The sequence below is a fragment of the Trichechus manatus genome, unplaced genomic scaffold (assembly GCF_000243295.1).
Source record: "Trichechus manatus latirostris isolate Lorelei unplaced genomic scaffold, TriManLat1.0 scaffold00068, whole genome shotgun sequence".
Lineage (NCBI taxonomy): Eukaryota > Metazoa > Chordata > Mammalia > Sirenia > Trichechidae > Trichechus > Trichechus manatus.
Window position 1 is genome coordinate 13,277,703 of NW_004444004.1, and position 23,683 is coordinate 13,301,385.

Consider the following 23,683-nt stretch of genomic DNA (forward strand, 5'->3'; position numbering starts at 1 on the left):
TATGGCAAGCACTGAAATCTCACCCGTCCAAACACCTGACACCACTCTTTCAGATAACTTTAATATCAGCTCAAAAACACAAGTCAAACTCGTTAATCTTTTAATTAACACATTACCGTGCTTGAGGAAGGACGCCGGGCGTACAGGGTTAATAGAAACTGTTCAGTGGCGCCACGCACCCAGGGCCAGAGCAATACCCTAGAAACACTGCGCTGCGGCTGAAGAGCGCTCTCCCTTAGTGTTTGGTGTGTCTGGGGGATGGAATAAAGGGAAAGGAGATGGACAGGCAGATTTAACTAACTTCTGGTGAACCTGCATGAATATCTAGGGCGGTTTGCCTCATGGAGATCTGCCAAGTAACAAACTGACTCTGTGGTAAAGGTACCTATGTCTTCACTACTCTGCCTATGAGTTTTTCATAAAGGTGGTGCTACAAAAGAAAAAACTTGAGGACAGGGTGGGAAGGGAGGAGTCAATTCTTGCTGGCCTGCTTGCCCCCTCCCCTCACAGCTGACCATCACTCTCCTCCTGACTCTTCCTCTCCCACTCTCCCTTTTTTGGCTTCCTTCTTTCTAGGGCTGGGGTGTGTGGTTCCCTGGGGAGGTGAAGGCTATCCATCTTAGTAACTTTTGAGGTGTGTGCCTCTAGGAATGAGGGTGGGAGATGCTGATTTAATCACTCAAGGCTTCCAGTTGGCAGAAAGTCAATTGCTCTATGGCTTTGGGATTGCAGTCTTGCTTTGGGCTAAAACCTTGGGCTGCAGAGGCTGCTGAGGGGAAGGGACTAGAAGCAGGGTTACAGGGCATTCTCCAACTTGAGGCTGGAGCCAGAGGGGAAGGAAGCTCTCCAGGGGCCGCAGGCTTCCTTCATGGTGGTGAGCTTGCCATCTGCTTGAGATTGCAAGTACAGCTTTTGGCATGTGTACAATGTTGAGTTTTGAGAGGGTATTAAGTGCTTAAACAACAGGATATGTATGACGGGCAGTATATTACTGAGCAATTGGAGAGGGTCTCAGTGGCATTGGGGCAAAAGGCCAAACACTGATGGACTAATGATCCAGAGTATTAACATCATTGGGAGGCTCTCACTGTGGCCAGGCCTGGGGCAGGTTGGCCTGGGGCATATGCAAAGGGACAGCTCTATATAAGTGCTCTGTGTGTTACTGTCACCTGAGTTGCAGGCATTGCCCCTCTCCCCAGGGATACAGGGAAGATGTTTCCAAAGGTAGTGTAACTGGGGGACTGGCCGTGCAAAATTTTTCTCGGAGACCCAGAATTTTCACTTCCACCACCTATTCTGGGAACCTTTATAAAACTGGGAGCAGCTACCAAAGAATTGAAGCATTTAACTTGGCTTATGAAGCCTAAAATCCAATCCTTGGGCCAAATCATCTGGATTTTTCCAGTAGAAATACTTTATTTGGTTAAGGGAAATGACAACCTCTTAGCTGCTCCCACAAAATGTTTTTGCTTTCTTCCTTCCAAAGCACATTGTTCAATGTTAAAGATTTTGTAATTCTACAGCAGTGCAAAGATTTTCCATATTTTTTAGAGAGGAAATGCTGGGTTTCCTGATGCTGGCAGTGACTGTACTGAAGGTTAGGCATTCGTGGCATTTATGTCATTCAAATAATTATAAGCTTTAATTCTCATTTCTAAGGCTCTTTTGCTAAATTAAAAATCATCGCAGTCAAGAAACCACTACATGGAATTAATACAGCTATTGGTAATTATCATTTAAAATGCTGACGCTCAACCCATGAGCTATTTATTGCATGATTTCTGCTATATGGCTCCATGCTTTGGCTTTCTTCTTGGCCAGGGAGAACCAAACTGGTTCAGCCGGCTCAGCGGGCTCTTGGAGCACTGCTGGCAGAGTTGCAGATCTTTTGATTTCTTTTTCCATGGCAGGCACTTGAACCATCTTCTGATCTTCAACTGAAACCACAGCAAATAACACACAAACAATAAGAAGCCCCAGAGATACTGGGGTATGTTGTTTATGGGATGCAATCACATTTTTCCATCTTTTAGGTTTCCTCTGATCCCCCTGCTCTTAATGCTTTCCAACTCCTGCTCCCTTCAGTGCCAGGCTTCTAGAAGTCAGTGCATGGGCAATGTCAAAGGCAGTATCAGCATGTCAAAGGAAGGTAATCAACATGGCTACGGCCACAGGAAGGAGCCCTGGTGGCACAATGGTTAAGCATTCGGCTGTGAACTGAAAAGTTCAGTGGTTCGAACCCACCAGTGGCTCCACGGAGAAAAGACCTGGCCATCTGCTCCCGTAAAGATTACAGCCTAGGAAACCCTATGGGGCAGTTCTACTCTGTCATATATGGTCACTATGAGTTGGAATCGACTCAACGTCATGCAGCAACAACAACATGGCTACAGGATCCTGGACATGACAAGGCCTAAGAGCTAATTCCTACAGCTGTAACTGCCAATCTTTGGGACATTATTTTCAGACTGTCATGTCTTACACTTTTGAAATGAGACAAGAAAGGAAAGATATTGTATGGTATCTGTTCAGTTTTTAAAATTTCAAATAAGGTAAGGTTATCTGTATTTTGCCAATCTACGACATCCTGTGAAATGACTGATGATTTAGTAGATCCACAGAGTAAAAATCTATGCTAAACAACATTGTACCAACTACCCTAGCCAAGAAGACTACCATCTTCCTACCCCTAATTCCACTCCCTCCTCCATCATGCTTTATGATTGATTGACTCAGTGGCTTAGACTCAACCAGTGGTTCTCCATCCTGTCTACATATTAGAATCACCTAGGGCACTTAAAAAAATACCAATGCCCAGGCCATTTCCTGAATCAACTGAATTAGACTCTCTAGGGATGGAGCCAGGACCACTTTTAAGCTTTAAAAAGCTCACCAGGTGATTCTAATGCACAGCAAGTGTTGTGAACCACTCCACAAGAGTATAGTACCTATGAGGCCATTAATAGCAATGAGCAGGTCAGGTGCTGCTATTTCACAGCCAGGCAATGGGTTCTCAAATTCCCAGTCTAATTTCTTCAAGAGGGAGATTAAAGGAGACAGGGCTTTGAACTATTTCTTTCCCTGCTGAGAATTTGCATTTCCACTCCAGATATACTGAATCAGAATCTACATTTTAACAAGATCCCTGTGTGATTTTTATGTATAACTTCCTGGAAACTTGTTAGAAATGCAAATTCTCAACTGGGATTTGAACTGGAACAAACTGGTTCAAAGCCCTGAAGGGAAAGGACAAGGATGGTTCAATATAAGTCCATCTTTCCCTCCCCCTGCTCCAGCTGAAAAAAAAAAAAAAAACCTCTAGCATACATGCCCTACTAATGAGACCACATTCTATTATATCCCAGCACAGTGTTTTTTCAGCAGTCACTATTTCCCCACCTCTCACATCCCTGTTCAGACTACAGAGGGGCTGAAACAAGTCTCTCAAATAGTTAAAGACATTTGCATTTTGTCAAAAACAGGTTCAATTCAATACCACTAGGCCATTATAAACTAGTTGCTATTGAGTCAATTCAGACTCATGGTGACCTCATGTGTTTCAGAGTAGAACTGTACTCCATAGGGATTTCAGTGGTTATGACCTTTCAAAATCAGATTGCCAGGCCTTTCTTCTGAGGTGCTTCTGGGTGGGTTCGAACCTCCAACCTTTTTGGTTAGTAGCCAAGTGCTTAACTGTTTGTACCACCCAGGGACTCCAGGCCTTTATAGTAGGTTATTTTTAACAGTTACATTGGGAATATAAAAGGTGAGAAAATAGTGCTTTGCTGTGAACTGGAAAGTAACTTAGAACTTTCCTCTTGCATACCTAGCCACAGGAACATTTTAGTAAGTGATCATAGTTCTGTGCCTATATAGCTCCCTTAGGTGGGGTAAAAGACTGGTGGACCCTCTGAGAGTTACACACTGGATTTATATTAGTCATAATCATTGAATTTTCCTAAAACAGGCTGCTATCTGTATCTAACTGAAGGGCCACAAGAGAATCAGGTTGCTGATATTGGGCGCAAGAGACATGGATTGCCTGAGCTTGAAATTTCAAGTTTCACAACATTCTGCCAGGATTATTTTTTGGGAGTAGGGGGCCTGAGTTTTTACCTGCTTTGGTAGACTTAGGTAGCTTTGTCTGTGCCATCTTCTCCTGTCTATAGACATTGGAAACAAAAACCTTTTGTCGATTTTCATTTGCAGGTTTAGCGCCCTTGAATAAAACAAAGAAAACAGAAAACTTATAAGTCCTAACATGAAAACAGCAAGTTACTTATTCAGAAGACCACAGGTGCAAGCCCTATCCAGGGTACTATGAGTTCAACAGTGGTCAAGAGTAAAGATATAGATGATGGCTGGCTCGCTGGCTGGCTGTCTGGCTGGCTGGCTGGATGCATGCATGCATGCATGCATGGATGGATGGATACATGGATGGATGGATACATGGATGGATACATGGATGTATGGGTAGATGGATAAATGAAAGAAATGACACTGAGAGCCCTTTGGTTTAGAATTTAGATTCACAAAACCTAAGCTGGCTCAAATTTACCACCTTTCAGACCTGAAAGAAAAGGTTGTCTAATCATACATACAAAACAGGGTAACATGAGAATTATTTGAGAATAACCTTTTTCCTAGTACTTTACCAGCTCTTAACAGCAAACTAAAAGAATGTGGAGGTTACAGATTGTATCGATTCATTGAAGTGAGTTTCATAGGATTTCTACTTAGTGAAACTTGTGGACATCTGACTTGAAGCACTCCTTGCGTTAGAAAGCAATGTAATCGTAGGTCTTTTCAAAATCATGCAGTCTAGACTTTTCAAATTAATTTCCACAACTGGAATAAATTAACTGGTCTAGTGCATCTGCCCCTGATAAAAACTTCATACAAATCCTCCTTCCAGAACCCTAATAAAGGTCTACATCTAACCAAGGTGGACTTTGCACTTGTATGATCCTGCTCCCATATAAATGCTAATGATGAAAAATAAAACATCTTTGAAACAGAGAGTTAAACAGTTCATCAGGTGGTCCCTCAATGAACTCAGTAACCACTTAAAAGTATAGAAACTTATACATATCTCTTGATATGTAAATTTGATATGTTTTCTTGAGTCAGTTTTCTGCAGTTTTGACTCATTCCAACACTTCAAAAGACATTGAAAATAGGACATTGGAAGTAAGACCATCATCCCTGATCCACATGTGGTACCATTAGCATAGTTTATCACATAGCATTTTTTTAACCTACAGGTAGGTGCCACACAAAACCAAATCAATATGAAGAATCCAGACATCAAATCCATGAAGGTAAATCATTTTGTAATGATATGGAAATGTAACCAGAATGAAATGTTAAATGAAAAAAATAGTATGTATAGTTTGATTCCATTTATATTTTTAAATACATATACATATTTATAGGCATAAAATATCTATAAAGATAATCACTAAATCTTACCCCAAAGTTACCTTTGGGGGTTTTATGACTTACTCCAAAAGGTCACAACTTTGTAAATCCTATGGAGCAGTCCTACTCTGCATACATGGGGTCCCTATGAGTCAGAATTGACTCAAGGGCAACTAACAACAACAACAACAACCTTATTTCTCAACTAATTTCATGGAACCCTGCTCTGGAGTATTTAGGATAGGATTTGGTTTACAAAATCTCCCCATGTTCATTACTTTTCACCAGACTCTTTAAGATCATAAGGCAGGGCATATCTGTGTAAGTACAAGCATGGTTTTTCCCCCTGAAGACTTCTCCTGCTTTGATTAATGCACAAAGAGATAGGGAGCTGCATGCCTGACAAAGTTCCCAATGGAAGCTTAATCAGTGACTCCAGCAAGTTTTTGTAGTGTTTTCAAGGCTGCCCCAGATCCTACCCCATATCGAGTCTCCTTAGTCTTAGCCTTGGCTCCATCTCCTTTCTTGGTGTTAAGTTGTTTCATAGGAACGTGAGCCTGGGAAGTCTTCTGCCTCTGCTTTACCATGGTTATCCAAGTTGGCTCTGAGGTGGCATGATCTGACTGTCGACGAGGAGGCTTTTCTGAGAAAGGAATGAAAGGAGTTAGAATTGCAGCAAGGCAGGCAGGGCCTTAAGCCCAAATGAGATCCTTGTTTATTGCCAAATGAAAGAGATATCAAGTAGAGAAGGGCTTCCTTCTCTTGTGACTCCTTCCATCCTGGCAAGGCAGGAGTTCCTTGAATGGTTGAGAAGCGGTACTTCTTAACTGCCTGGGTATACTGTCCCCTTACTGGTCCCTTTCCATCCTTTTGTCCATCCCTTTTCTCATCTCTAAATTAGGGTAGAGGATCCCTGGTGACGCAGTGGTTAAGAGCTCAGCTGCTAACTGAAAGTTCAGCTGTTCAAACCCACCAGCCGCCTTGTAGGAGGAAGATGCAACAGTCTGCTTCCGTAAAGATTACAGCCTTGGCAGTTCTATTTTGTCCTATAGGATCTCTATGAGTCGGAATCGACTCGTTGGCAATGGAAAATCAGGGTAGGCCAGTCACTGCCAGGTGGGCTGGGAAAATTCCTAGGATACCAGAGGCTCAGGCCATTGATGTCATTCTCAAGGAAAAAACATAATATTTGTTACTTCATAGTCCCTTATGGCACCTAACAACAACAGCAAGTCCCTTATGCAAGTGTGTGTATATACATGGGTGGGTTTACAGGCATATACAAGACTATGTGATGATGAGTGTGAAGATATGAGGGTTTTGGAAGAGACTAATGCTTAGAAGGTTACCTAGCTGGAGATTCTCAGATATTTTGGGTGAATAAAGAGGCTATAGAAGTAGAAACATTTACATTAAATCAAGATTTCAGATACTGTCAAAAATTGTACTCCGACAAACTTGAGAATCTACAGGAAATGGATAAATTTCTAGAAACACACTACCTACCTAAACTAACACAAACTGAGATACAAAATCTGAACAGACCCATAACAAGAGAAGAGATTGAAAAGGTAATTGAAAAACTCCCAACCAAAAAAACCCCTGGCCCGGACGGCTTCACTGGAGAGTTCTACTAAACACTCAGAGAAGAATTGACACCAGTTCTACTCTATTTCAGAACATAGAAAAGGAAAGAATATTCCAAAATTCATTCTATGAAGCTAGCATAACCCTGATACCAAAGCCAGGCAAAGACACCACAAAAAAGAAAATTACAGACCAATATCTCTCATGAATATAGATGCAAAAATTCTCAATGAAATTCTAGCCAATAGAATTCAGCATCATATCAAAAAAATAATATACCACGACCAAGTGGGATTCATACCAGTTATGCAAGGATGGTTCAACATTAGAAAATCAATCAACGTAATCCACCACATAAATAAAATGAAAGAATCACATGATCATCTCAATCAATGCAGAAAAGGCATTTGATAAAGTTCAATACCCATTCCTGATAAAAACTCTCAGCAAAATAGGAATAGAAGGGAAATTCCTCAACATAATAAACAGCATCTATTCAAAACAACAGCTAGCATCATTCTCAATGGAGAGAGGCTGAAAGCATTCCCCCTGAGAACAGAACAAGACAAGCATGCCCTTTATCACCACTCCTATTTAACATTGTGCTGGAAGTTCTAGCTAGAGCAATAAGGCAAGAAAAAGAAATAAAGGGCATCCAAACTGGAAAGAAAGAAGTAAAACTATCACTGTTTGCAGATTATATGATACTATAGAGAACCCCAAAAATTCCACAAGAAGATTACTGGAACTAATAGAAAGATTCAACAGAGCACCAGGATACAAGATAAACATACAAAAATCAGTTGGGTTCCTATACACCAACAAAGAGAACTTCAAAAAGGAAATCAAGAAAACAATACCATTTATAACTGCCCCTGGAAAAAAAAAAGTAGGAATAAATCTGACGAGGGACATAAAGGAGCCCTGGTGGCACAGTGGTTAAGAGCTTGGATGCTAACCAAAAGGTTGGCAGTTTGAATCCACCAGCCACTCCTTGGAAACCCTATGGAGCAGTTCTACTCTGTCCTATAGTGTTGCTATGAGTCGGAATCAACTCGATGGCAATGGGTTTTTTTGGTTTAAGATCTATACAAAGGAAGCCACAAAATGCTACTACAAGAAACCAAAAGAGACCTACACAAATGGAAAAACATACCATGCTCATGGATAGGAAGACTCAACATTATGAAAATGTCAATTCTACCCAAAGCAATCTACAGATATAATGCAGTCCTGATCCAAATACCAACAGCATTTTTTTAACGATACGGAAAAACTAATCACTAACTATATGGAAAGGAAAGTGGCCCCGGATATGCAAAGCATTATTGAAAAGGAAGAACAAAGTAGGAGGCCTCACACTACTTGATCTCAGAACCTACTATACAGCCATGGTAGTCAAAACAGCCTGGTACTGGTACAACTGCAGAATCATAGACCAATGGAACAGAATTGAGAACCCAGGTGTAAATCCATCCACCTATGAGCAGCTGATCTTTGACAAAGACCCAAAGTCCATTAAATGGGGAAAAGATAGCCTCTTTAACAAATGGTGCCAGCAAAACTGGATGTTCATCAGTAAAAAAATGAAACACGACTTATACCTCACACCATACACAAAAACTAATCTAAAATGGATCAAAGACCTAAATATAAAACCTAAAACTATAAAGACCATGGAAGAAAAAATAGGGACAGCACTAAGGGTCCTAATATACAGCATAAATAGGATACAAACCATAACTAACAATGCACAAGCACCATAAGATAAACTACATAACTGGGAGCTCCTAAAAATTAAACACTTACACTCACCAAAAGACTTCTCCAAAAGAGTAAAAAGAACCTACAGACTGGGAAAAAATTTTTGGCTACAACATATCCGACAAGGGCCTAATCTCTAAAATCTACAAGATACTGCAACACCTCAACAACAAAAAGACAAATAATCCAATTAAAAAAATGGGCAAAGTATATGAACAGATACTTCACCAAAGAAGACATTCAGGCAGCTAACAGACACATGAAGAAATGCTCTCAATTACTAGTCATTAGACAAATGCAAATCAAAACTACAATGAGATACAATCTCCCCCCAACATTAATGGTCTCCCCCCAACATTAATGGTACTAATCAAAAGAAAAACAGAAAATAACAAAGGTTGGAGAGGCTGTGGGGAGACTGGAACCCTTATGCACTGCTAGTGGGAATGTAAAATGGTCCAACCACTATGGAAAACAATACGGCACTTCCTTAAAAAGCTAGAAATAGAAATACCATATGATCGAGCAATCCCACGCCTAGGAATATACCCTAGAGAAATAAGAGCCATCACACAAATAGACATATGCACACCCATTGCAGCATTAGTCACAATAGCAAAAAGACGGAAACAACCTAGATGCCTATCAACAGATGAATGGATAAACTGTGGTACATACACACAGTGGAGTACTACGCAATGATAAAGAACAATGACCAAGCTGAGAAACATCTCACAACATGGATGAATCTGGACGGCATTATGCTGAGTGAAATAAGTCAATCGCAAAAGGACAAATACTGTATGAGACCACTTATTATAAAAACTCAATAAAAGGTTTACACACAGAAAGAAACAATCTTTGATGGTTAGGAGGGAGGGGTGGTTGGGGAGGGGAAATCATTAACTAGATAGTAGATAAGCTGGCAGTTTGAATCCACCAGCCGTTCCTTGGAAATGCTATTGGGCAGTTCTACTCTGTCCTATATGGGTGCTATGAGTTGGAATCGACTCAACGGCAACGGGTTTGGGTTTTTTTTTTTTTTTTTGGTTTTTGGTGAAGGGAAAGATAGTGCACAATATAGGGGAAGTCAGCACAACTTGACCAAGGCAAAGTCATAGAAGCTTCCTAGATACATCTAAACACCCTGAGGGACTGAGCTACTGGGGCTGAGGGCTGGGGACCATGGTCATGGGGGTCATCTAGGTCAATTGGCATAACAAAGTTCATAAAGAAAATGTTCTACATCCTACTTTGGTGAGTAGCGTCTGGGGTCTTAAAAGCTTGTGAGTGGCCATCTAAGATATGCCTACTGGTCCCATCCTGTCTGAAGCAAAGGAGTATGAAGAAAACCAAAGACACAAGGGAAATAATAGCCCAAAGGGCTAATGGACCACAAGTACCACAGCCTCCACCAGCCTGAGCCCAGAAGAACTAGATGGTGCCCGGCTACCACCAACAACCGCTCTGACAGGGATCTTAATAGAGGATCCTGGACAGAGCAGGAGAAAAATATAGAACAAAATTCAAATTCACACACACAAAAAAGACCAGACTTACTGGTTTGACAGAGAGTGGAAGAACCCCCAAGACTATGGCCCCCAGACACCCTTTTAACTCAGAACTGAAGCCCCTCCCAAAGTTCACCCTTCAGCCAAAGATTAGACAGGTCTATAAAACAAACAATAACACCCATGAGGAATGTGCTTCTTAGTTCAGTCATGTATACGAGACCAAAGGGGCAACATCTGCCCAAAAGCAATGATGAGAAGGCAGGAAGGGACAGCAAAAATGGATGGATGGAAACGGGGAATTGGGGTGCGGAAGGGGAGAGTGTTGACACATTGTGGGGATTGCAAGTAATGTCACAAAACAATTTGTGGATAAATGGTTGAATGAGAAACTAATTTGCTCTGTAAAGTTTCACCAAAAGCACAATAAAAAAGAAGAAAAAAAGATTTCAGGCTGAGAGTCTGAACATATTTCTCTATTAATGAGTTGGCTTAAAAAAATCCACATGGTATTGGGGGGGCATAATACATGTAAAAGTAGTTTGAGAAAAGCATAAAGTTCCATCCAAATGTAAGGTGTACAGAGGGGAAGGGGAGAGGGAATGGGGAGATGATCATGTGCCCATTCCAGAATGTGGATGGGTATCCAGACGGAGACTCCCTTGGGAAAAGGGAAGAGTCAAAATTAACCACCTCCAAATCCATTAATCTAGAATGGAGCACTACTCAGAAGGGGGCACTACCCTGCCCCCAAATCCATAAGCCAGCCCTATTAAATTAACAACTCAGTAGATAAGGCTAGAACAGACTCCCTCCCATCCAAGTCTTTGATTTCCAGTTCTTCCCTCCACTTGGTACTTACTTGCCTTCTAGTAAGCTAAAGTCTTACCTGGGATCTTGTAAGCAGGTTGCTTCTTGGTTATGCCTTCAGATTTGGGCCCCACCTGTTGCTTCTCTGCCAAGTCAGCCATTCTTGTGAGATTGTCTGAGGTTCCCAGGCGCCCCAGGGAAGCGGTTCTTCTGATTTGATATTCTCTTCCTTTGGATGATGAAGTTGGGCCCAAGGGGCTTGTAGGAAGCTTGGTAAATTCACCTTGTTTCTCACTCTTGTACTTCTGCGAGGAAGGGATTCTTCTCAGCTTCACTCCAAAAAGGTTTTCAATATCAGCCCCACTGGCAGGTGAACTTGAAAGCTTGTTATCATTCTGTTCACCTCTCTCAAGAACTTCTTTCTTAGAGTAAAGACCCCCAGAAATGGATGTTTGCTGGGCAGGAGCAGCGATGAACTTCACAGGTTTGGTAGAAAGAGACTTAATGAGGTCTTCGGAGCTTTGGCTGTGCCTCTTGGTTTTGTTTGGAGAAACCGGAGCTCTTGGTAGGGACCGGCTGCCAGCATCACTCTCAAAAATGGATCCCTCAGCAGTAGCACTCTGTTGCTGTTCTTCAGAGTCTCTGCTGCACTCTACAGGTACATTCACTGAGCCTGTTGAGGAAGTCTGTGGCTGGGAATCTGTGGCTTGGAAAGGGTGTCTGGAAGGCAGCTTCTCTTCAGAGCTCCTCCTCTCCTCAGGGAAGCTCTTAGAAACTGAGATTTCTTGCTGGTGCTCAGGCTTCCCCAATGCCTGAGAAAGGTGTCTGGGACGCAGTTGCTCTTTAGAGCTGCTCCACTTCTCTGGAGTATTCTCTGAATCTGAGGAAACTTCTTGTCGGTCTTTAGGCCTTTCCAAAGACTGTAAACGGCGCTTCATAGGCATCGGCTTCATAGAAATGCCTTCCTCAATGTCAGCACTCTCAGAACCTGAGAAAACTTGGTGCTCGACTTTAGGCTTCAACAGAGATTTGGAAGAATGATTTGGAGGCAGAGGATCCACATAAGTGCCCCCCACAACAGCAGGGCTCTCTGAACCTGAAAAGACTTGCTGTGCCATAAACTTCACAAATGACTGGGAAGGACGCCCAGGAAGCAGCGATTTCGTAGAAATGTCTTCTTCAACAGCAGTGTTCTCTAGATGTGAGGACATTTCCTGGACTTTAGATCTCATTAAGACCTGGGTAGGATATTTGGGAGGCAGTGGCTTCCCAGAAATGCCCCCCTCAATAGCAGCACTCTCAAAACTGGAGGAAATTTGCTGGACTTTCTGTCTTACAATGGATCGAGAAGGATGTCTGGAAGGCAGCTGCTCTGTAGAAATGCCCACCTCAACAGCAGTACTCTCTGGACCTGTAGAGACTTGTTGCTCAAATTTAGGGCTTACCCATGGCTGGGAAGGGTGTCTGGGAGGCACTGGCTCCACAGAATCGCTGCATTCTGCAGAAGCACTCACTGAACCTGAGGAGACTTCTTGCTTGCCTATTGGCTTCATCAGGGTCTGAGAATGATATCTGGAAGACAGCGACTCCATAGAAACGTTCCCCTCAAAAGCAGCACTCACTGGACCTGCAGAGACTTGTTGCTTGAATTTAGGCCTCACACATGACTGGAAAGGGTGTCTGGGAAGGACTGACTCCACAGAACCGCTCCATTCTGCAGAAGCACTCATTGAATCTAAAGTAATGATCCGTGGCTGGAATTTAGGCCTCATCGAGGGCTGGAAAGTGCATCCAGGAGGCAGCGGCTCCACAAAAATTCCCTCCTCAACAGCTGTGCTCTCTGAGAAGATTTGCTGGACTTTAGGATTTGGCAAGGACTGGGAAGAATATCTGGGAGGCAGTGGTTCCACAGAAATGATCCTCTCAGCAGCAACACCCTCTGAACCTGAAAACACTTTTTGCTCAACTTTAAGGTTCATCAAAGACTGGGAAAAAAGTTTAGGAGGCAGATGCTCCATAGAAATGCTCCCTTCAACAACTGTGCTTTCTGGAAATGAAGAGACTTGTTGCTTGACTTTAGGGCTCATCCGTGGCTGAAAAGTGCGTCTGGAAGGCAGAGGCTCCATAGAAATTCTCTCCTCAGTCGCAACACTCTCTGCACCCAAGGAGACTTGTTGCTCAACTGCTGGTCTTACCAAAGGCTGGGAAGGACATCTGGTAGACAGCTCCTGCACAGAACTGCTCCCCTCAGCAGCAGTGATTTCTGGACCTACAGAGACTTCTTGCTCAACTACTGGTCTCATCAGGGGCATAGGCTCCCTAGAAATAATCTCCTTAACAGTAGCACTCTCTGGATCTGAGAAGACTTGTTTCCCTACTTTAGGCCTTCTCTGACGCTTAGAAGAGACTCTGGGAGGCAGCGGCTCCATAGGAATGTCCCACTCAACAGTAGTGCTCTCTGGACCTGCAGAGACTTGTTGCTTGAATTCAGGGCTCAACCATGGCTGGGAAGGGCAGCTGGAAGACATTGGCTCCACAGAACCACTCCATTCTGCAGAAGCACTCACTGAACCTGACGGGACTTGTTGCTGAACAACAGGCCTCATAAAGGGCTGAGAAGGGCATTTGGGTGGCCGCTGCTCCACAGAAACACTCCACTCCTCAGGAGTGTTCTCTGAAACTGAGGCGACTTCTCGTTGGTCTTCAGGCTTTCCCAAGGCCTGGGAAGGGTGTTTGGGAGGCAGGTCTTCCTCAGAGCTGCTCCAATCCTCAGCACTATTGTACTTTTCAACATAACTATTTGATCCTGTGGAGACTTCTTCATTTTCAGGCTCCCCCAAAGCCTCGGAAAGGCATCTGGGAGCCAGCTGCTCCTCAGAACCAGTCCCCTCCTCAGAACTAGTCCCCTCCTCAGAACCAGTCCCCTCCTCTGAAGTACTCTCTGAATCTGAGGAGGCTTCTTGTTTATCTTCAGCCTTCCCCAAGGCCTGTGACGAGTGTCTGAGAGCCATCTGCTGCCCAGAACTGCTCGATTCCCCAGCTAAACTTTCTGATTCTGAGGAGACTTCTTGTTCATCTTCAGGCTTCTCCAAGGACTGGAAAGAGTGTCCAGGAGCCAGCTGCTCCTCAGAATCACTCTCCTCTTCTGAAGTACTCTCTGAATCTGAGACTTGTTGATAGTCTTCAGGCCTCTCCAAAGCCTGAAAAAGGCTTCTGGGAGGCAGCCTCGCAGCAGAAATGCCTCTATCTGCCCTAGCACTTGCTGTATCTGCAGTGCTTGCTGTAAAGGCCTGGAGCACGTTTCCAGGAGGCTTTTCTTTGCAGATGGTTGGTGTATCCTGAGCTGACTCCATTTTAAATTGGGCATTTTGTGAATCAAGGCTGGAAGCTGCTTCCCCTTCTGACTGGATGGGAGAAGGATCCATAACTGCCTGAGCCTCCAGTCTCACTGGGGGAATGACATCTTCTTGGGTTGTAGAAGGGCTTTCCACTACTGGTAAAAGAGAAGCCCTGGCTTCTGTATTCTCAGCTCCAGAAGCCCTATCTTCATTGTTTGGTGGTGGACCACTAACCATGGACTCTCTCATGTCTTCAGGTATGGGTTGTGGTGCTGATGATGCTTTTCTGGCTTTGTCATCTATGCCGGCACTTAGCAACTCCTGAGGGGTAGCTGTTTCTGCTTCTGGAGTTGTGGGTTGCTCCATAACTTGCTTCTCCAAGGGCAGGTGCCAGAGAGGGCAATCCCTGGCAGTCTTCTCAGCAGATGGGGACCCAGCTCGATCTCCTAGGCCACGGCCTTGACTGGATTTTTTAAGTCTTCTTCCTTTGGATCCACACTCACTCATTCCTGAAGTATTTGATCTTTTCCTTCCACGTTTTCTTCCATGTGCTGCTGACACTGGGTAGCCCTGACTCCCAGCTGCATCAGTGTTTGAAGCCTGATCTGTTGTCTTCTTAGCATAAATCTCAGTCTTGTGGCTCTGTTCGTGGCTTGAGGGACCTGTACCAAATAGAAATAAGGAAAGGAGAAATATGTGTGTTTTGACATCCTAAAATAAGAATACTCTGCCCTGTCTACTGCATCCCTAGCTCCATCTAGTGGTTTCATATCCAGCATACAGTGCTGAGCATAGCTGGTAACACTCAAAACCACTTTCATTATATGGAAAACCCAAGTATCTGCCCCCATGGACACTGACTCAGTTCTATTCTCTGGGTGAAAAGGGACAACTATTAAAAATAACTATGAAAAAGATAAAAAGAAATTAAAAGAGATTACTCATTTAATTTCTTTTTATTGTGTGTGTGTGTGTGTGTGTGTGTGTGTACGTGTGATCGTTTCGTTAGTTTTCATGGGAAAGTGTATTTAGGGATATCCTGTCTTTGAGCCCACGTGTGAAATCCTTTGTGGCAAAAACATGAAATAACTGTTCCGCTTAATTTGTGGAACTGGAATTTTGTTTTAGCAAGTACGTACTGCTTGAAATTAGCTTTCCATCAGCTGAAGCCAATATCCACATACGCACACACACACGCGTACACGTGCATGCGTAACACACACACACACACACACTTTCAGTCTGGTGGTGGTCATTGTTTCAGGATTTGACAGGTGTTGGCTGCCAAAGACATCTGTCTGCAGCTGCCCAAACTGTTTTGCCCACGGATATGGGAACTGGTCTCACTGTTAACACAAGACCTTTTCTCTCTACTGGAAGAGAAAGGTAACTTTAAAAAGGGAGTATGGGGCCAACTCTGTTATTCTTGTCTGGTTCTGTTGTTGAGGGGATCACTGAGGGGGAAATCACTGGCTGCCCTCAGAAAGATGGGCTCACTGAGGAACTCAACATATGCAATAGACTCAGAGAGGATAAAACAAACTTACAAACAAGCTAACAAAACACCTCTATGGCTGGAAGTTCATTTAGATAAAATAGCAATCAGGTATGACCTTTACCTAAACCCTACACAAGTGGCAATTGCATTTATTAGGCAGTTTAGATGGAGAAAACTGGACCACCTTAGTATGCTTCTTAAATGGAAAGTTCTTTGAGGACCAAGGGCAGCAGGTTCCTCTTTATATAGCTCCTGTCATATAGCACCGTGCAATTAAGCTCGCAATACATGTTTCAGGATGAGGGTGAAGATGTGCCAACCTGCACTGTCTTTTTTTGGCTTCTTTTGGTCAGTTTCTTCTGGTTGGGTTGTACTCTTCTCTTCTTCAGAAGCCAGTGGAAGGCTTGGCTCCTCCTGTCTTGGTTTCACCTAAAACAGGGAGGGAAAGAGTTTGAATCAGACTGAAGTGTTCTCTACCTACCCCTTCATGGTTGCCACAAGAAAAAAATAAGGAAAGATGTTCTTGATATCCAAAAGACTCTGCTGGGAGCATAACAATACCATTAAAGATGGAAGTTTTTCCCAGTGGCATCCAACCAGAGGTCCCTGCTAATTGTTTTACTCATTGTAAGTGTTTCATCCATATTTGGAGTTTCTGATCTCTGAGGGAGTCCCTGGGTGGTGTAAAGAGTTAGCATGCTCAGGTGCTAACCAAAAGGTTGGAGGTTGGAGTCCACCCAGAGATGCCTTGGAAGAAAGGCCTGGTGATCTACTTCTAAAAAGTCAGCCATTGAAACTCCTATGGAGCACAGTTCTACTCTGACAGACATGGGGGTCACCATGATTCAGAATCAACTTGACTGGCAACTGGTTTGGTTGAATCTCTGAGTGACATGCTAAAACATGCCGGAAACCACTGAAACACACTGGAAGGCCATTAATCTGAAAATGGGGTTGCTGGGTCTGACAACAATCAGGCCCCTGGCAACAGTGGAATTCTCAAATTTGGTTCGCCAGACTTGTGAGCCAAATTCAAATCCCATTTGGCTTTGTTTCAGGGAATTTAGTGAAAGCATGAATTATGTTTTTCCAGCTCCAAAGAAGAAAGAAGACTGGGGTTTTGTTGGGATGGAAGAGAGTAAAAGATGAAGGGTTTAGCCCTTGCACAGAATGGGTTGAAATTGGTTTAGCATAAACAAGGTTTGCAGATAATTACACTGCAGCTCTGGAAATGTCAGAGCAGCACTGCACTGAACGGCAGCTGGAATTTGCTTAGTATAAGCCTTTATGGCATGCACTAAAGACAGACATACAAATCTTTATGCTCCCACTCGAAGTACCTGCACAGAGACACTCAGCTTAAGATAATTTTTGAGTGAATGAGGTCTGATAGACCTGGGTTCAAATTACTGCTCCATCACCTATTAGCTGTGTGACCTTGGGCAAGTTATGCTCTGATTCTCAGTTTCTGTGTCTCTAAATTAGGGATAAGGACAAACCTCCTGTGGGACTTGCAGATCTAAGCCATTCCAGAGCAAGAAGCAAGTGATAGCAGCCTCTGTGTCATAAATGACCCTGGACCCTTTTATATTCATCCATGTGTCAGAGAGAGAGTTATAGGGAAGCAGGAGATGTCCAGGCCTTTTCAGAGAGTGCTCTCAAGGCTTCTTCTCAGTTAAGCTATCAGAAGGAAGAAAGAAGGGTCACAATGAAGTTTCCCTCAGCCAACATCCCCCATCTCCCATGTTTGTGGTGATGTGTCCAGGGGATAATGTGTGTACAGGGCTCGGCACATAGTAACTGGTCACCCCTTGCCTGACACCAAACCAAGGAGATCCTCTTAGAGCCACCAAAGGACCCTTCTTAACTGCACACCCTGCTCCTGCCAATATTCTTTCAATTTGTACTTTGTGTCCAGGATTGGAGGAAGACTCATTAACAACCTGCGGTAGGCAGACTACACAACCTTGCTTGTTGAAAGTGAAGAAGACTTGAAGCCGTTACTGATGAAGATCAAAGACCACAGCCTTCAGTATGGATTACACCTCAACATAAAGAAAACAAAATCCTTCACAACTGGACCAAAAAGCAACACATCATGATAAATGGAGAAAAGATGGAAGTTGTCAAGGATTTCATTTTACTTGGATCCACAATCAACACCCATGGAAGCAGCAGTCAAGAAATCAAAAGATGCATTGCATTGGGCAAATCTGCTGCAAAAGATCTCTTTAAAGTGTTAAAAAGCAAAGATGTCACTTTAAAGACCAAGATGTGCCTGACCCAAACCATGGTGTTTTCAGTCACCTCATATACATGTAAAAGCTGGATAATGAATAAGGAAGACTGAAGAAGAATTGACACCTTTGAATTATGGTGTTGGTGAAGAATATTGAATATACCATGGACTGCCAAAAGAACAAACAAATCTATCTTGGAAGAAGTACAACAAGAATGCTTATTAGAAGCAAGAATGGCGACACTTTGTCTCACATACTTTGGACATGTAATCAGGAGGGATCAGTCCCTGGAGAAGGACATCATGCTTGGTATAGTAGAGGGTCAGCGAAAAAGAGGAAGGCCCTCAATGAGATGGATTGACACTGGCTGCAACAACGGGCTCAAGCATAACAACAATTATGAGGATGGCGCAGGACCGGACAGTGTTTCGTTCTGTTGTACATAGGGTCGCTATGAGTTGGAACTTACTTGATGGCACCTAACAACAATAACTACTTTCTAAAGCTAAATTGAGATGTCTAAGCTACAGGCAATGGGGTGGGTGAAAAGAGTACTGGGCTGGAAGTCAGGAGACTGGGTTCTGGATCTAGCTCTGATATTACCTGGGTGTTTGATTTTGGGCAAGTACTCCAACTATTCGTGCTTTAATGTCCTTCCTTGTAAAATGCTTGCACTACACAATCTTTTTGTCTTTTCCAGCTCTGATTTACAGCCCCTCACTTATAGCCCAGAATCACTGGGATTGGGTGTTCCACCAGAGTGAATTTTCCAGCTCACTGACACATCCTTTTCACTCGCTGTTGTTGTGTACCGTCGAGTCAATTTCCGACTCATAGCAACGCCATGTGACAGAGTAGAACTGCCCCATACTTCTTGGCTGTAATCTTTACAGAAGCAGATTGCCAGGTTTTTCTCCTGCAGAGTGGCTAGGTGGGTTTGAACTTCCAACCTTTTGGTTAGGAGCCAAGCGCTAAACCTTTGCAGCACCAAGGCTCTTTTTTTTAAACACTAGTATCTTTTAATTCTTAACTTTTAGTGAAAATCTTTTCCAATGGCATTACTTCCCTGTCTTCTTAAATAGAAATCAGGGAACATAATTCAACTTTTCTTGATGACTAGGACAAACAATGAACATGATCTATTACACTAAACTGTGATTCAGTGAGGCCCCAAGGGAGCTATAGAGCTGGGCAAGGTTCTTGGCCTATACTAAATGGCCCCAGATTATTTCTCTCATCTCTCTCTGTTATCAGCTGTCACTTCTCTTTGTCGTCAGTCTCTGAGTCTGATCTGTGATCATGTTTTTAACATAATCAGTTGGCCTAAGTATAACTCTGCCTCCTAGAAAGTCATATGACAGGACTTTGTGACATCTGTTTGACACTGAGAGGACTTTCTATTTTTGGTGAAGATATACACAGCAAAACATCATCAATTCAACAATTTCTATATGTACAGTTCAGTGACATTGGTTACATTCTTCAAGTTGTGCCACCTTTCTCAACATTCTTTTCCAAATTGTTTTACCATCATCAACACAAACTCACTGCCCCCTAAGCCTCTCATCTAACTTTTGAGCTGCTGTTGTCAATCTGATCTCCTATAGATAATTCTTTAAAAGAACACAGTGATCTTTTGAAGGGTTAATAGCTGAGTTGTGAATGTTTGGAGTTTCTGGAAGCCTCACCTACAAATGAGTGGAAGTGCTACCATTGGTAACTCATGAATTTCATATAATTAATAACTAAAATAATCCTGATCTGGGCTAGGGTTGAAGATTCTCTACAGAGGGCTGAGTGAATTCCCAGATGCTAATCCAATAAGAAGTTTCTGGGGGTTTTGTCACTGTTGCTCCTTTCTTCAGTCACTTTTATACAAGTTCCAAATGGATAGGCTACCTCAATATTAGATGCAAGATTGCTCACCCCTCTGGGGGCATCAAGCCCAGGACAGTGCCCTCAACTTTACCATCCCTACCTAGAGTATAGGAGCCCTGGTGGCACAATGTTAAGCGCTCGGCTGCTAACTGAAAGGCTGGCAGTTTGAACCCACCCAGCGGCTCTGCGGGAGAAAGACCTGGTGATCTCTTCCAGTAAAGATTACAGCCTAGAAGACCCTATGGGCAGTTCTACTCTATCACATGGGGTCGCTATGAGTTGAAATCAACACCATGGAACCTAACAACAACACCTAGGCTATGGGTCCTCTAAACCATACCACTTCCCTAGAGCAAATTGCAAATGTTGGAACTCATTTTTCATTATACAAAGAATTTATTCCTGGGCTTCCTGAAGGACTTACAGTTGCTTGAAGTTTCTTCTTGCTCTTTTGTTTCCGGGGGTTTAAAGCCATCTTGTGTCGAGCAGCTGAAGAATCCAAACAGCCCTGGGAGGTGGCTGGGGTGCTGAAACCAACGGACAGCTGGGTGCTGCTGGAAGAGGCAAGTGTGGTCACGGAGGGTGAGCGAATGAGTCCAGATGATGTCTCAGAGGCGCTCTGGGGAGAGTGAGAGAAAAGAAACAAGTCAACCCCACTTGCTGTCACTAGTCTCAAAAGCTGGAAAGTCCACTGGCTGAAGAATTCTTAAAGAAGAAAACTTCATGAATCACTGTCTACTTTTCCTGCAGCTCTACTGACACTTCTGGTCCAATGAGCACATTAGAGGCAAGGTACACACGTTCTATTCGTTCTCTTGCAGGTGAAAATGAGAAACAGAAAGAAGTTCAGGTTGCTCCCTTGTTTAGAAAGCACTCAGGGGCTCCCTATTGCCCTCAGGACAGGAACCCAACCACTTAATGGAGTTTCTATTGTCTGAGGGTTTGCATTTTATCTTGTCGTCTATCCCCTTCTTATTGACAGGAAGGCATCTGGCTGGGGTCAGAGGCACAATCTGTGTCAGTAAAACATGGCAAGGCTCTAGGATTTCTACATAGGAGGGTTGGGTGGAGAAAACAAAATCAGGTTGGAAGAGCACTTGCCTTCAAGCTGTATTTGCATAGACAGCATATTGCCTTTACTTATATTTGCATTCATGGGTGCAAGCAGGGGCAGATTAACCAGTAAGCAAGGTATGCATGGGCTTAAATGTGTTTACTTACTACTTTGTAATGAACAATTTCACATGGGTGAAATCAAATATGTGGTGAAAAAAGGTGAAATTGTGCACTACAGATTAGTAAGTAAGCACAAGTAAGCCCATGCATACCTTGCTTATTGGGTAATCCATCCCTGGGTGCAAGGCTGATGAGGGGACACTGAGGATCTGGCTGGCCCCCACCTCTCCAAACTTTCTGGTTCTGGGGCACCTACTCATGTTCCTCTGTAGGAGCTTTAAAATAGTCTCCTCTGGGCTTCTTGACATAGCATTTTCCACACCTCAAAGAAACACCCCACAGTTCCTCCCATTTTTAAGACGTTCCAGATATCTGTGTTAGCAGAAGCCCCTTTAAAGGCCAGGTGATGAGCCACCTGTCTCCTGGGCATCAGCAGAAAATGATGTGATTTAGCAGGTGCGCGGCACTTGCATTTGTGTTTACCCATTAGTTCTTTCCAAACTAGCTTTGCACAGTACCAGGGACCCTTTGGTATTTGCAGCTTTGACATCCCTTCATATCTCCCCACCACCATTGTATGTTCAGCCAGTGATAACCTAAGCGTGCTATCTTGGTTCCAAACATGGTTATGACCTGTGATTCCAGTGCCTGGAGACTTTTCACTCTGGCACAGGCGGAAGAAATGCTGCAGTTGTCTTTTGTGTGTCACACACAATCCCATTCGAGGAGCCCTGGTGGCACAGTTGTTAAATGATACAGCTGTATCACTAAACAAAAGGTTGGCAGTTTGAATCTACCAGCAACTCCTTGGAGTTTTTAACTGAATAGCATTTATGTACAGAGTTATGTCCTAAGTAAAAATCTTAGTACCCATCCAACAAAAAATTTTATAATCCGGTTCATCTCATTTCACTAAAATGGCATACAGCTTTGCATTCAATTGCTAATATTATAGTTGCATTTAAAAAGAAGTTACATCATGGATAGCTAAGACACACACACAGACACACACACACACACACACACACACACACACACACACATATATATATATATATATATATATAAAACTCACACATCGCATTCAAGGGGCCCTGGTGGCACAGTTGTTAAATGATACAGCTGTATCACTAACCAAAAGGTTGGCAGTTCGAATCCACCAGGTGCTCCTTGGAAACCTTATGGGGCAGTTCTGCTCTGTCCTATGGAGTCTCTATGGGTTGGAATTGACTCAATGGGTTTGGGCAATGGGTTTGGTTTGGTTTTGTCCCACTCGAATGCATGAGTAAGCAGAGGAAGGAGCACCACAGATTATCAGTGTTTAGGGCCCTCACATGCATTAATCTGGCCCTGAAAACAGCTCTCAATAATGTTAGCTGCCGTTGCTATTACTGGGCATTAGTTGTCCAAGTTTAGAGAGCTGTAAGAGGCCACATGGTTTGGTGAAAAATGCCATGGACTCAGTAGGCGTTCTTTGTTTGAATCCCAGATCTATCTCTAATTGGCTCTGTGGTCTTAGCCAAGGCATTTCACCTCTCTAAACCTCAGGGTTTTCTTTTGTTTTGTTTTTCCATCTAAAATAGGAATGACAGTACCTTCCCCAAACTTTACAGTTATTGAGAGAATCAAATGCACATATATATGCATACTCACTTTGTAAGCATCAAATTTCTATGCAACAATGGGAAAGGAGGCATCATGTTCTCCTTTTGATGCATTAGAGGATTTTTTGTTTTGTTTTGTTTTAAAGATTTGATCTGGGCTTCAGAAACTTGCTGTAAATTTTTGAAAACTGATTTGGTCGTATGTGTATTACTTCCTTTTCATCCAATTATTTTTTTCAACTTGAAAAGTAATATTGAAGAAAAATTTCTAGACTCACTATGGAATATAGATGAAGATGACCCAGGTCGGGGAGGTGACAGGGGTTAGGGAAGCACTAAGCAGGAGAATTCTCTGGTCCAAGTGTGGGCTGGAGATGGCAGATGGCGTGGATTAGTCAGGCCCTGCTAGGGCAGACTGCCTGCCAGGGGAGCCATGCACTCATCTCTCCAGGTAGCAAAAGCTGAGGTCAGGCAGAGAGCAACAGAGGCTCATTATAACACATATGCTATGGCGAAATGGAGTCTCTGGATGGTGTAAATGGTTAACATGCTCCATTGCTAACTGATAGGTTGAAGGTTCAAGTCCACCCAGAGGCACCTTGGAAGAAAGGCCTGGTGATCTACTTCCAAAAAATCAGCCATTAAAAACCCTATGGAGCACAGTTCTACTCTGACACACATGAGGTCGCCATGAGTCATAGTCGACTCCACAGCAACTGGTAACTACCGGTATGGAGAGATAACTGTTTATCCACACTGCCTGTCTCACCTACAGTGAAAGAACTGAAGCCACTGAACTGGGTCAGAGGGCTGTGAGACCCAAAGAGGAAGCTCGCTCAAGGAAGAAGCAGCATAC

General features: G+C 43.3%; 1 protein-coding gene across 1 annotated transcript; it reads right to left on the bottom strand.

Annotated features, from left to right (window-relative positions):
• Positions 1–1,177: 1,177 nt before the first annotated feature.
• Positions 1,178–16,627, bottom strand: KIAA1210 (KIAA1210 ortholog). The gene is made up of 9 exons (XM_012556517.2): positions 16,558–16,627; positions 16,250–16,360; positions 14,088–15,093; positions 13,620–13,949; positions 12,785–13,226; positions 11,173–12,571; positions 5,901–6,064; positions 4,117–4,219; positions 1,178–1,937 (listed from the first exon to the last, which is right to left on the bottom strand). Exons 1-9 carry the CDS (start codon positions 16,625–16,627, stop codon positions 1,768–1,770), a joined length of 3,795 nt encoding a protein of 1,264 aa, XP_012411971.1. The 3' UTR covers positions 1,178–1,767.
• Between the last annotated feature and the right edge of the window lie 7,056 nt (positions 16,628–23,683).

Coding starts and splice junctions, on each gene's coding strand:
- KIAA1210 (XM_012556517.2), bottom strand. CDS start 16,627: ATGCTAACTCTTTACACCACCCAGGGACTCCCTCAGAGATCAGAAACT. Junction 13,950..14,087: donor CAGATGGCTCTCAGACACTC/GTCACAGGCCTT, acceptor GCTGGCTCCCAG/ATGCCTTTCCGAGGCTTTGG. Junction 13,227..13,619: donor AGTGGTTCTGTGGAGCCAAT/GTCTTCCAGCTG, acceptor GACTGAGGAGAG/AATTTCTATGGAGCCTCTGC.